This window comes from Chiroxiphia lanceolata, chromosome 7 (genome assembly GCF_009829145.1).
Source record: "Chiroxiphia lanceolata isolate bChiLan1 chromosome 7, bChiLan1.pri, whole genome shotgun sequence".
In the NCBI taxonomy this organism is placed as follows: domain Eukaryota; kingdom Metazoa; phylum Chordata; class Aves; order Passeriformes; family Pipridae; genus Chiroxiphia; species Chiroxiphia lanceolata.
In genome coordinates, this window is record NC_045643.1 from 11,861,180 (window position 1) to 11,876,067 (window position 14,888).

At 37.7% G+C, this 14,888-nt stretch overlaps 1 protein-coding gene across 12 annotated transcripts in view; it reads right to left on the bottom strand.

The window, feature by feature from the left end:
• FAM126B (family with sequence similarity 126 member B) overlaps positions 1-14,888 on the bottom strand; it is a 54,262-nt gene that overhangs the window by 8,517 nt on the left and 30,857 nt on the right. For 10 of the 12 annotated variants that reach the window (XM_032692759.1, XM_032692761.1, XM_032692755.1 and 7 more), the window contains 7 exons: positions 13,418-13,498; positions 12,691-12,806; positions 11,834-11,929; positions 10,830-10,946; positions 10,044-10,131; positions 5,587-5,746; positions 4,241-4,408 (listed from right to left, as the gene is read on the bottom strand). In XM_032692759.1, coding sequence (XP_032548650.1) covers positions 4,241-4,408; positions 5,587-5,746; positions 10,044-10,131; positions 10,830-10,946; positions 11,834-11,929; positions 12,691-12,806; positions 13,418-13,498 — 826 coding nt within the window. The remainder of the gene's footprint in view (positions 1-4,240; positions 4,409-5,586; positions 5,747-10,043; positions 10,132-10,829; positions 10,947-11,833; positions 11,930-12,690; positions 12,807-13,417; positions 13,499-14,888) is intronic. The other 2 variants (XM_032692765.1, XM_032692766.1) reach the window with 2 other exon arrangements.

Here is a 14,888-nt window from a genome sequence, read left to right on the forward strand (position 1 = left end):
TCTATTGAAGCTTAACCCAATTCCTGGTTCTCTCTCCTCCAAACCTCAATCCTCCCTGCATTTCCAGCAATCCCATCCGGGTGTTTCCACCGTATTACTTTTATCTCAGCATCTAGATTTTTCAGAGAAAAAAAAATTAAACCGAACAACCCTTGTATTAAGAGAAATTTAATCTCTGAAACACTTCCTGTTGTAGAACAGGCACTGTGCTTTTGACTGGGGTATCAAAGAGAAAATAAAAACCTGACAATCTTATTTCTTAAATCCTTGTTTTCAGGCCTATTATACGATTAGGGCTGCACACACTTTTTTTTAACAAATCTGATTCAAGTACTTTTTCTAAGCTCCAAGTACTCAAAGGAAGTTATTGTTTCAGTAGAAAACTGAGAAGCATTCAAATTTCAAAACTGAAAATAGAGTTAAGAGTTTTTGTTCCATGTATCTTGTTTCAATGAGAAGAAGGCATAAATTTTAACTGTGTTAGCAAAAAAGGAGGCGTTCAGGTTATAAGAATTTTGCTTTTCTTTATAAAAGCTGTAGAGCCTGATTATGTAAAAGAAATCTGCAAAACCTATGGATCCATCCCAGCTAAAGCCACTGTACCGGTCCTACTGTCCAACCCAGCTTGCTGCCAAGCAAATGTGTTTAAATCTTTTTTGTGGAATGGGAAAAATGTGGTGGCAAGTATTTAGGAGATTCTAACATTTGAGTGGAAGCTCATCCTTTCATGCTGACTGTTAGATAAGGAACATTTTACATTACAGCAAGCAGAACAGACAGAGCGCTCTCAGTGTGGTTGCTGCCTCTGTGTAGCAGGAATATAGCCTGATCCAATTTCACATTTCTGAAGTGTAATGTAAAACTTTACAGGGAGGTTTTATTACTCTGCTTTAAATTTACTACTTCTTTTCAGGAAATTTTGCCTTGGAATTACCATTACTGTGTATCAGCTTACAAAAGATACACAAATCAGACCATTCTCAGAACAATGCAATGAGAGATTATTCTATAGTTTTATGTAATTCTATTTGATTCATTAGCCTCCCAGAAACAGAAAGCTAATATAGTTCATGTTACTGCAGTCTTCCTTCCTTGGTAAAGCCTTTAGCTTTAGAAAAATAAGCTTCTTAGGTTTCAAGGGTTATTATTAAAGTCTAGGGTGCATTACTTGCTTCAACTTCTGTATCCATATTTAAAATACATATACTTTCCCCCTCTCCTGCCCACCCTGCCTAGTTGAACTAGCCTTCATGTTCTTCTTGAGACATAAGAGTGTTTTCTTACACTAAACACTGATATATTTAATTCACAATCCACGACATCTCCATTCCCCCCTCCAACCTTCCCACACATAATCAAAGATGCTAATAAAAATAAGACATAACTGGAACATACCAAAAGCAAGACCACTTTTTCAATTAACCAACATTTACATTTCTTTATATCACCATGCAAAGCTGGATGAAAGTGTGTTTGGTTACAAGCAGCAGGAGTAGCAGCTGAATTCCCCTCTCAAGCCCTTCTTATTCAAAAGAAAGATGGGTAACTTGCAAGAAGGTATCTCCAGATAACACAGCCAAGGTTTTTGTTATTACAAGAACATTAGTAGTTTTCAAAGTTTATGTTAAAACATTGCTGTGTAATGGGACATTCCTATTCAGGGACAGTGAAGCAGAACAGTCACACTGAAAAAGTGGCATTTTATCCATAGAATTTAAAGACAAGACTGAGAGGGGTTGTTGAAAGCTTTTGGATGCTGCAACCATACAGGTGCCCAGGCTGCTCAGCAGTGCTAAAAAATGAAGAAGATAGAGAAGACAACATGCAAGAGAATTTCTGTCTAATCAGATCCACATGTCTACAGAAGTTCTCAATGGGATTAAAGTAATTCAGCAAATACATTCTTTCCCTAATACATGTTATTTTTCCTCTACAAACTGCCCTCAGAAACAATAAAAAAATATTTTGAGTCCTTACATACTCTGGGAGGAAAAACAGGATGATGTAATGAAGTTTTCTTTTTTTTTTCGTTCCAACAGACCAATAAGAAAATTTTAAAAAGAAACAAAAATTAAAGATCTACTCCCTTCCAAATACTCTTCTACTGTAAGGTCAAAAGAGAAAGACACAGTGCAACCCAACAGAAATCATATCAATTGTACCACAGTGTGTACTCTAGACTCTCGCTGTTCCTTATCAGAATAAATCAGTCTTCAAATATTAGCTATTTGTGTGGATCCACAATTAATGCTGTAGCTTTAGACACGATGTCCTCCACTGACCCAAAATAGTGCACATAACCACAGCTGCAACCACCTGCAAGCAAAATACCTTGTATGGCATTACTGAGTCATTCTTGAAATCTTCTCTTTTTTTACTTATTATTTTTTTACTTATTTTTTTACTGATCTGAAGAAGGGGTTTTATACACTTTTTTAAAATTACTTTTAGTCTGTTTATCCTTCCTATACCTGGAGGTTGAAACCTCACTAGTGTCCTTCCTATATCTGGAGGTTGAAAACTCACTAGAAGTGATCAGTCTTTTATTGTATTTTTGACATCAAAATGATATTAAGGAGAGGGAATTTTCTAGCTGAAATTTTCTGTGAAATCAGCATCAGTAAAACAACAGACTCCTATAAATGCACACACAATTATATACTAATAATCAAGCCAAACTCCATTCCTTGGCCTTCTCCCAGATGCTATCAACTGGAGAATTCAGTTTGCTCAAGCATGTAATTATACATTGGTAATGTTACAGAAGTAAATGGTATTCAAACCATTTCTACTGAAGTAAAGCATGTGGAATGATGCCTTATCCAATATTCCAAGTTAAACCACTGTCTTAGAACAAGTTAAGACTAAAATGCAGTATCTCTATCAACTTCTTTCCCACTTCCTGTCTCTTACAGAAAGTTCTCTGCAGCTCAGGACTTCTCTATATCCTTCAGGTCATGCACATGCAAAGATTAGTAAAATGGAGTAAGACCAACTGAAAAGTGAATTTAAGAGAAGACAGGATCATTTACTGAGCATGCTCAAATTCACAATGCACCAAGCAGATTATAAACTGCACTAAATATGTTTATGCCACTATCTTCTACATAAGCATGACATCTTAATTATTGATAGTAACTCTGATTAAGGGTAAGGATTCTGTGATAACACTACATTAAATCTTCAGATTATCCAGATTATTGTTTCCTGAAGAACAAATCTGAAACCTATGTAGCTCATATCTGGATGTGTAAATAAATCTCATTTATGATCAACTGAAGTCCTTATAGAGGCTGGAAACACCAAAGGAATGTTCAGATAGAGAAGAAGACTTAAGATAGAACACCTGAAAATATATTTAGCTAAATCTACAAGAAATTAATTCTCATCTCTGAGAAGAAATGAATCAAGTTCAGTACTCAAAAACACCTTTCATTGAGTAAATCATCTTTACTCAAAAATTAATAGATGAACTTAAGCAAAATAAATTTCTACCACCTACTCTATCTGCTATTCTTGGCTGCAAAGCAGACATATGAATCCCTACAGCATTTTTGTGGACAGCACGACTGAGAAAGAAAGCAGTAATTGTTTCTAAAGTTTTAGAAACATGACAATCTGTTTTCTTCTTGAAAACACAAGCGCATTTTTGCTACTTGTCTTTAGAGAAGCCAGTTCTAAACGAGTTGTCATGTATGAGTTTCCAGTTAAAGGATGACTGACAAATAAAACATCAGCAGTTGTATTCATCTTAGATAGGCTTGACTTTTTTCATTCTTGAAAATTCAAAAACTGCAGACTAACAAGACACCATTGCAACTAAGTTGTAGCCAAATCCGTTTATACTCTACACAGTCTACTTTTCAGGATTAGAATCATGCTCATCTGGTGCATTTTTTTCCTTCTTAATATTAGATTAAACATGCTCAGTAATAGAAGGTTTCCAAGCAATCCCAAAGCTCTTGGCTAATACCCCTGTCTTTCTTTTTTTTTTTGCCATGCCAAGCAGTCTTTCACCACACAGATGCAAGCCCCAGGCCAGCCCACGTGATAACAAAAGGTAGTACCTGACCTGGTGTTAGGTATATAGGGGATGCGTGTATTGCAAAGAGAAGCTAATACACCCTGGGATAGCGGAAACACACACTAGAATGGAAAGAAGTTCTGCTTGGGGATAGGGAGCCAGGATCCTCCTCCAGCAACTGCCTCACTGACTTCTGCCTCCTCATCTCTGTCCTACCCTCTGTGGTGGCTGCTGCCAAGGTGGGCTCCGGGAAGCCATGCTCAGGGGTCCTGCGCATCAGCACCTCCCCCTCTTGCTCACGTTTGATCCCTAGGTCTGTGGAGCCGTGTTGGATCGGTGAGCCAGGAATGCTTGAGTCAGCCTCGTTTGAGAAGTCAAAGCCATCTGGGATTCAACATATAACATTTTAGTGCTTTTCTGTTTCTTTCTTGGCATTCCAACCCAGGCAGGGAAAATAGAAGATTTATGCGGACACGGAACAAACACAAAACACTACCCATGCTTAGTTAAACGTTGTCAGAACATCCACAGAAAGGGACAGGTGGGCTGTACTGTAGACCAGAAATGAATATAATGGCAAGTACAGTGAAGAAAACACGACCCAGAGTCCTGGAAACAGAAGACTTGTTGTCCTGGACATTCTGATTCAGCTGAAGACTAGGTCATCAAATCCTTTTGCACGTGACAGAGAAGAATAAAAGAAAATAAAAGGGCGAGGGGGAAAAGTACTACAGGAAAATATGCAATCCCTGTTTTCAGATTCTTTTATTCTCAGTTTATTTTTAGGTTATTCTACTTTTTAGTTTCATCATTTTACGCAACTTTTTTAAACCATGGTTTAATATGTGGAGCAACAAAGCTTCACAAGTATGACAAAGTGATTTCAAAGCAAGCTTTTTGCTACACCTACACTGCAGATGTCATCACACCAAGGTAAAGATCACTACCAATTTTTTTTTTCTTCATACGGTCAAGAACACTTCCATATAATGTAAGTACTCATTGAGGAAAAATAAAGACTAATTCTAAACTATCCAAACCTATTTTATGGCCCCCCAATAAACTGGGCCATGTGATGGGAGTGAGGTGTTCAGTTTTTCCCTCTCCCGCTGCCATCATTAGCTTTAGGCAGCTGGAATCCTATCAAGGTCTGTATATTACCATCCATTCTCTGAGCTATTTATGATGGGAGGCAGATGAGTTTTAGTGTGGATTAAACAAAGAACTCAAATTCTAAGCCACACTTTACCCCTACAATTTCGTGCTGTGTTACATGGAGAAAAAAAGAAGTCTTATTAAACATTTCCCACCTTCTCCATCTTCTCACCTACCTCGTGGTTTATTTCCAAATCAAAAACAAAACAAACACCCCAAATGTTCATGTTCATGCAGTGCTCTGAAGATGTAAAAGATTATACATTATTATGGAGTACCACTTTTCAAAAACAAACAAACAAAAAACTCCCCCAACTGTTCTGCAAACATTCAAACAGAAGCCAGATTACAGTGATGATGATGACTACAGTACACTGTAATACTTGCCCCCGTCAGAGAAAGCTCACCTTCTCTCCTCCAGCGATGACGACGGATAGAAGCTGTTGTAATCGCACTCCGAGAAATCCTCGGCACTGTTGGAGTAACTTCTACTTTCAGTACCTTCTGGCCTTCTTGTGATGCATCAGGAGCATCAAAGGGCAGCGAGTTCTTCATGGCATTTGCAACCTAAGATGAAAGTAAAATGCTGTACTACTACTATCCTTGATTGCACTAATGGCAATATTAGATCTCTTGCTGGATACAGAAAGGAGAACAACCAAGAATTGTTAATTATGCCAGATCTCCTCAAGATGGATGGTGTCATCCCCAAGATTCACAGTTGATAACTACATTGAAAAGCTCATCACAAACCCACTCCCAAAACCGGAGTTGAATTTTCTGAGGTAATTTATTTTGTTCCATGTTTGCCACCTGTAGTGACAGAGATAACCTATACAGGAAGGTCTTCATCCAAAAGAGACTGCAAAATGACAAGGAAAATACCATTTATGCTTTATGACAAGAGTGTCATAAAACTAAGCCACAGGCCAAGCCAATGCAAACAGCCTGCAGCCTGGTGCACAGAGGGACAGGGCCAGTTTCCACCACACCCAACCCCATAATGCCCCCTCCCCTCCCAAAAAAAACACAAACAAAAAACCCCAGCAAAACCTAACCAAGGGGATTAGACTTCAGGTACTTGCAACATTTATTTTTTTTAAAATTGCAACCTAAGCAGTAGGCATCAAATTACTATTCATCTTTGTTAGACCTGTTTTTTTTATTTTAATAGCCTAGTACCAAGTCAGAAGTTTTGTTTTGCAGCTTTGAAAAGAACAAGTGACCTCTTTTGGCTTTGATGTTTTAATTGTTTCTTTACATTTCCCATAAAATGCCTTTGTGGGATTAGAGGTTTACTTTAAAAAAGAAAAAAGTAACTTTCAGAAATGTTTCCTAGTTTACAAGTAAATTGTTCAAAAAAAGTAATCTTGTGTAACAGCGCTTGAAAAGCTCTGGGTCTCTATGGCATATACAGTATTCTACAATAACAAAGTTGATGCACACAAAAATATTACTTAAAGCTTTAAAAAAAAAAAAAAAATCAAAAGTGCAACCCACAAAATGGACACGCTTTGATTTTTCTAAAATCTTACTGAAATTATACTACTAACCAGTAATAAAAATACCAGTCCTAGGGGACTGGAATGGCAGACATATAGCTGATCCTGATCTCCTGCTGCCATTGTGATCCTGTAACTCTAAACATCATTTCCACTGCCTGCCTGACTTCTAACCATCATGAAAGATTATTAGCACCACCACAGAAATACTCCTTGTCATTCTGCCTTCCACTTGTCCAACATTGGTTTTCCCTTTGCTAACCAGTTCTCAGCCTCAACACTTGTTTGTGAAGTGCTCTCCTATTCACACCTAGGCCCTTTTCCATGCCATTTCCTGAAATGGTACAGACTGCATTCACCCTATCCCTGATCACACTACAGACTTGAGAAAATCATTTCTGCTGACTGAACCAAAACAGATCAAGTTCAACATTATACAACTGCTTGCCTTCTCATCTTCTACTCAGTGGAGCTGCTACCTGTTTGGAATAGGTACCCTTATCAGTAGGGGGGGGGCAGGGGGATGATCAATCTAAAAACTGGTAGCAAAAGGCTTCTGTAACAGAACCAGAAAAGTGACAGAGCATTTCTGCTTGTTGAACCTCTTAACAGCTGGTCTTTTCTAACAGCACAAATTGTACTTCTGGGGTCTGAGAAAACCATATGGAGATAAAAATCAGCGCAACAGTAAATCTTTGAAACAATCTAAACAACCAGTCTGAATGAGTCACAGTCCTTATCTGACCAAAAAAACCGTCAAAACTATGATCTTGCAGGATGCAAAAACACTTGCTCACGATGCCTGATCCAGCACTGAAAGGCAGGAAAATAAACACACAGCACAATTCAGACTTGGCAAGCCAAGTCTGCATCAATGACAAAGGAGGGTTGGTTCCAGGCCAGACGTGCACTCTTGTCTACCAGAAAGGAGCTCTAACAAAAGAACATTCAACAAGAGCAGTTAAGTGCATCAACAAAACACACAAGATAAAGGTGCTGTCACAATAGGGATTTGCTGATCCATGATTCTTGTGTATTGAACTAGGAAACCTCTTGTCCCTCTGCTCTGAAGACAGGGATTTCTGTCTGAAAAGAGTGCAGAACCCTTGGTTCAGAGGAAAAGACCGACTGGCACTGGCCTATTCCTCAGGTACAGGCTGGTAGTAATTCTAACTCTCTGTGATTAGTTTGCCTCTGCAGAAACTCCCAGGTTTCCTGACTATGAAACCAACACTCAGGGTTTTGTTAAAAGAGGTACTTTTGTTTACCCAGAAAAGGTCTTTCCCCTGTGTTACTTCCTGCTCTTTCCAGTACAGTCTCTGGGTAACAGTGGCAGAAGACCACTTCTACATTACAGGTATTTCAAACTTTCTGATGCAGCTGTTCCAGTTGGTATTCTTTGTTGTTATTCGCTGGTTGGTTGGTTTTTATTTTTTTTTCCTCCAGACGATAAAAGCCTATATAAGTAAGAGCATGGATCTACTATACTGTTAAAAATATTTCTCCAAGAGACATACTCAAACACAGGGACCACGATGTTTCTCATTGTAATGATTACCAATGGTATTCCCATAATTACACAAATACCTTCAGTAGAGATATCTAAAAATAACCGCAATGTGGGCAAATATTAAATGGAGTTCAAAGAATTTGCTGCTATTAGGAAATCCTAGGCAGAAGCTGAACTTGAAACTTTTGCCTGTGCGGCATCCCAGACGATATTTTATTTAATGCTAGTAGTTTTAAGTTTAAAATATAGAATTTTATAATGCTGCTAAATTACACACCTCTTCTAAACAACAAAAGGAGATGAAAGAGCTCCAATCTTTGAAAAAGTCAAACTGCTTGAATATACAGCATGAGGGCAGGGACATCCAAGCAATTATTTTGTAGAAGTGACAATTTTGTAAAGCTGCTTTTTAGAAATTTTAGTAAAATAAAAGAGGAAGCAGGCAATGATCAGAGTACTAAGAAAAAAAATTCCTCAGATAGACCTGCATGCATATGCAGGAAAAACCTGACAACTGGGAAGGGGTAAAAATTGATGATGTCGTGATGTCATCAACACCAGACAATTGGATTGAGAAGCAATAAGAGCTTTGGGAAAAAACCAAAGACATTCTAGAAGATTCTTACAATTAAAAGATTCTTACAATTGTCTCTAAGGACAAATTGATTAAAAATGAACAATGAAGACTGAAAATTGTCATATCGTCCAGTTCCAGATCCTCCTACGCATCTTTTAAATCCTTGATAGGTCAGCCCGATTCAGCAGGTTCAATATTTAATTTAAAACTTTCAATCTGATGGAGTGATGCGTCATTTCCAAAAGGCACCAATTATTACAATAATTCAATGGATACCAGGCATTTTAAATGCAGCAGTGTCAGAAAGCCCGCAGATAAATTTTACAGTCAATATTAATTTATCAAGAGAATAATTTTCTGTAATTTATTTCAGAAAAGAGTGATCTCAGATTGCCACATAAATAGACTTTTACCAATTCACTTTTTCAGTTATGTAAAAAGCAATGAAATTTTATGACTGTTAGTTCAGAGGAGAACTAAAGGCTTCTAGCCACAATTCTGATGCAGAAACTGAAACAGTAGTCTATTTTACTTTATTCCCCTAATTTTCCCTGTTCTTTTACTTTTCATTCCTACGTGACGCAAATCCCTCCTTTCTGTCAACCTTCTCATCCTTCCCAATCCCATCCACCTGAACCCAGCCCAGTTTCACCACTTTCCTCATTTATTTTCCCTCTTTTTACGATTAGAACAGCAAGTATAGTGAAAACTGAAAAAAAACCCCCAACCCAAATCCAAGCAATAAGAACTACTCCATTTTATTGCTGCTCCTCTAAAGAAGGTAAAGATTAAGATCTGTGTGACTTTGATCAAACAAAATCTGGTATTGACTCTGGAGATGAAGCTCCTTTTCAGGTGCAGCTCTAGCCTGTTTTTGGTTTTTTTTACTGAGTTATTAGTTAAATCACACAGCTTATTCTCAGCCGTGAGGAAGGTCTAGAAGTAAACACCTTTTTTGCAACCATTGTCCTATGACATATAATTATTCAGTTAAGCTTCTTTGAACCACTCATCAGTAGCTTATGCCAAAACAACATAAACATTCTGAGCCAACTGTAACACATTAGAAAATTCTAGCTTTCAGCTAGAGATCCCAACAGGAGATCCCAACACCACTCAAGCAGAAGAAGTACAGTATAAACAGCTATGCTGAACAACCACTCACATTTGATACTGCAGCGAATGGCCACAAAAGCTCTCAATACCAGTCCACTTCAGAAACACATCCATACTCCTCTGAACCAAGCCCATAAATTGCAATGGATTGTTTCTTACCAGCAGAGGCTGTGAGTAGAGTTCAAGCTGTGCTCTGTAAATTATGTCCTCCAATACCTCTTGGCCAAGTTCCCACTGACCATTATATCTAAAAGTAAAGATAAATATCTTTCACATCTTACGAAGACAAACTTGTCTTTTTTCTGCCCAAATCCTGACCTTAACTTCTTTGCTTACATAGAAAATTCATCAACTGTTTGTACACCCCAACCCTGTCACTTCTTTTAAAAGTGCAGACAAAACATTTTTTTATTAATCTTGTTGGTATAACAAGAAAGCTGTTCCCTGTCACCTCCAAGCATGACAAATTTGATGCCATATTCAGGACAAACTTAAAAATAAAATAAAAAAAATGGGGTCAGTATGTAAAGGTTAATGCTACTTAGCAGAACTGAATTTCCACCAGAAATGGATTTTTGCTGCCTCAGATCCTACTAGACATCCTAGAGGTCGGCATTTCATCAGTTTATCTTGGCATCCGAGCTCATTGTGCTTGTGAACAGAAGGTACCCAGTGGTAGTGGGAACTTGGGAAAAGATGAAACCAGAAGCCTAACTCTCTTTAGCAGCTACTGCTCACCCTTCATCACCTAATTCGGTGCTCACAAAAATATTTTGAAATCATCAGTTCACTGAATAAGCAAGTGATGGGAAATACACTCAACGAGTTATATACTTGTGTTATGAGTTTAACTATTTTTTTCAATTATAAAACAACTGGCACTTCTATTTTGATTCACGTAAAATCAGACCTTTCTCTTTAGGGAAAAAAGCCCCATCCACTTACATGGCATAATAGACACCTGTGAGCAGCTGCACCATGAAGTCAGGGTCTAATACCACTCTACCACAGGGTTCTTTCCAGCGTTTCTCATGCTGCCGTGGAAATCCACTCACACACAGCCTGAAAAAAACCAACATTACAAGAAAGTGTTAACTCCACAAAGACTAAAACGTCTTTATATAACAGAGATTTTAGTTCATTTTCAGATTTATTTTTCAAAATATAAATACACAGCATAGAAGATTCTTTTGTTCCCTCCCTAACCATTACAGCAGTTTTGTAACAGTGCCCTGAGATGTGGCTTGCTGATAATCCAGTGTTATTTCCCACGTAGCCATCGACCCCACTTGTTTTCTTCAAAACATTTTCTTCAACCAGTTTCTAACGAATGAGGGTGGCAAGATGCTCTCTACTGCCAGCCACCAGGCAGAAGACCCTCCCCAAAATTCAGTAACTGAAACCAATTTTCTTTAAAGGAAACATTTGAGTGGTACAGAAGAGAAATATGTCATCTCCCATCTAATGTATGATGACAGTATGCAATGACCCTTTACCTAAAGTTAGATAACACAGACTATATTCTTGGGAATTGCCCTCAGCTGCCTTCTAAAAAGTACTTCTGATCCTTGAAAACGGGGCCTGCCTTCCCATATACCGCCTCCATAAAAACCAGAATAATTTATTCTTTCAGTTTACTATTTGAATCTTCATCATGGAAGCAATGCATGGCCACTAATACATAGTAACTGCTGCACTGTTTCCAAAACAGAAATCCCTTGCATACAAAATGTTCTCTCTCCTCTCTACTCAACAAACAGATCTGATTTTCAGATGCAGGAAAATTCAACGTGTTTGGCACATTTAGCATAGCTATAACTCAAGTGAAAATGATGGAAGCATACCAAGAACTAATCCATTCCCATCAAAAAGCATCTTTTTTTTTACTGGATGAATATTTAGAAGCCTAGATGCACCCTGAAAGACTATTTCAAAGGCAAGTGTCTCACCTGGAACCCATCGTACAAAGTGATTGGTAAGAAGAAGCAGGCATATAGACAATAGCAGAATTGTAGCATAGCATAAGAAAGCTCAGCACCTCAAACCTAGAAAGAGATAAGAGCAAAACCTTGCATAGTTTAAATTCTTAATATTTCATCAAGATTTAACCCAAAAAGTCTACAATTCAGTCTAAAAAAATATCCCACAGAAAAAGTATCAGAAGTAAATACACAAATCCTTAAACCCTCTTTCATTGTTCATTAACTTGAAACAGGCTATCAAAAGGTCACTATAAACAGTTAAAATTATTATTACTGAAAGCCATTAGCATACACAGGAACTACTAAGGAAATGGGATATGGTATAATATTTGGACAAAATTACAGAACTGGAAATGTCTGCAATACATTCAAAATTATTTTATCAGTTTTCCCAGAGCTGTCTTTAGACACAGGTAAAGCTGGCAGTCACTAAACATCAGGGCAATTTCTTTCACCCCTAGTTCTGTCTATCCACTTAGCTCCATTTCCCTCTTCCTGTGGAAAAAAAGTTACAGCCTCAGAAACAAAGCTGAATTTTGTTATACCTCAAGGAAAAACTGAACAGCCAGCCATAAACCCAAAGATATTCCTTACCTACACAGAAGTGACAGAGAAGTTACTTCTCTAAATTAACTGCTAGAAGAACATAAAAATTTGAAACAAAGGAAAAAAACCCATTATACCTCAAGATTACCAAGACTGTTCTCTAGATTTGTTTCCAAGCACTTAATGCTGAGAAAGGACTGATCACATACATTTGGTCTTAATGTTTAAGGACTTGCCTCCCTAGTGAAGCACATTGAATGTTAGAGTACATCACCTACCGGTTCTGCGCTGTGAAGGTTTCTCTTTGAGGATGAAGATCACTGTAAACTACTCTGATTAGATCATGCTGACTTAGTGCTCCTTCAGTTAAAGCCATGGATCCAATAGTAGAGGGCTAGAAGTAGGTGGTAGGAAGAGGGGGGAAAGCAAAGCATAAGTAAAAGGTCCTCAAAAAACTCCTGACCACTCAAGGCAAAAGACACATTTATACTGTTATCTGTAAAAATGAAGATTATTCCAGAATACGGTAAATCTAAAAACGTTACCTAATTTCATCATTACAAACAGCATCCACACTTACAAGCAACAGAAAGGTGAGAGCAATTTTCAACTTTGATTCTTACGTATCCATTTACAGTAATGTTGTCCCAATCACACAGACTTTTGTCCAAAAACAGTAGAGAAAGAAAAACACAATTCCAAGTTCTAACTGTATTAAGGAGCTAGAAGGAACACTACTTTTATACTAGCATATATACTAACTACAGCCACAACTACAACACCACTAATCTTTGTTTAAAATGGGCACTGTCAGCAAAGATTTTTCAACATTTACATTCCTTTTCTTCTACTAATGCTATTGAATTCGATTACACTAATTGTAAAATACTGACACTGAAAACTTACTGCAACAAGATGCATCTAAAATAGCCTGCGGCATCAAATGGATCCAGTTTTCATTCCTCTAATAGATCCAATTCTAATTTACCACAGCAGTTCTCTTACCTCATGATATATTGAGGGTTTAGATAACGAAGGGATGGTGAAAGACAAAACTTTGTTGTTTCCATCTTTGTCAGCAATTTCCTGCATTAAAAACAAGACCAAAACCCAAACAGAAGTAAGGATATAGGACTTGGAGTAACTTTCAACTCTTAGAAGGTATTTCAAAAACATGTCCTGATCTATTAGCACCTCAAGGGCTCTGTGCATTTGCAGAATATCAGCAAATTTACATACACATTTAAGAAGTGGGAAAGACCTCTATCACAAACTGCTCTGCAGAATCAGCCTGCAACACTTTAGAAAACCAGCCCTGGCTCCTAGATCGGTGTGAATTCAAAAACAAACACACAAACAGGAACAAAACAGCTTTTCTAGCCCACCTTTACATTATAACATTTATTTATAACAGAATTGCATAGAGGAGCAAGGCTAAACTTCAAGCCCAAAAGACACTGACACACGAGGGCTGATGAGTCACTTGCTGACAGTATTTCATAATAAATGCACCACAGAGAAAAGGTGAAATCAAGGGGACTGGCAGAGTTTCCTCAGGCATCCCATCAGTAGGAAATACACAGAGTGTTCTCTCAAAAGGCTTTCAGACTGGCCATATTTTATAGTTGCTAGGCTACTACATAGGCAAACCGAGCAGTTTTTAAAGAAAATATACTAAGAGCAATTACATAAGACTACCCCAAAAAGGAGCCTAAAATCGTGCCTGTGCACTCTGTACAGCAAATTTTCAAACAATAAGCTCCAGTCATTCCAGCTTATGTGAAAATTTAGCCCGAGGTAACTCTGTACTTGTAGCAGGCTGTAAGGATTACAGGGGAAGGGCAGCTGACAGAATTTAGCACAATGCAAAAGATTTATCCCCATCTTTCATTTTCCAAGTATTGAGAAAATAACTTCACTCCCTCAGTCTCAGTATATATGCAGAAAAATATCAACTTCATTAAAGATAAAAAGCAGTGGGAGCCATTGTCCATTTTGAGGTCTCTTCCTGAATCTGGAAAGAATGGAGAAATTACTGTCCTTAAAAAATATGAATCACTGGCATGACTTGCAAAGGAACTGCAGAGGAACCTTCATGAGAAAACGGGCAAAAAGATAAACATGCTACTTCAATCCAATAAACAGTACTAAAAATCAGCAAGCAGTTTCCAGTGCTTTTTTCTATCAGAATAAATCTAAAATATTTAGATCTTCCAGTTGTTAGAGCTGATCTACAAATGCATAACTGTAAATATACTTTATTTTTAAGAATCGCAGTTTGGTTGTTCTCTGTCTTATCATGTGTAGAAATATAATACACAATTTAAAGGAGGGGTTTACAATGATAGCACAGGGAAGGACAATTTTTCAGTAGAGTATGTTTTAAGGTGCTGTAACACAGAAATTCCCATTAGAGAATGCCTATTGTGGCAGTATTGCTGAATTTATCAAACAGTCTTATAACAACTACAAAAGT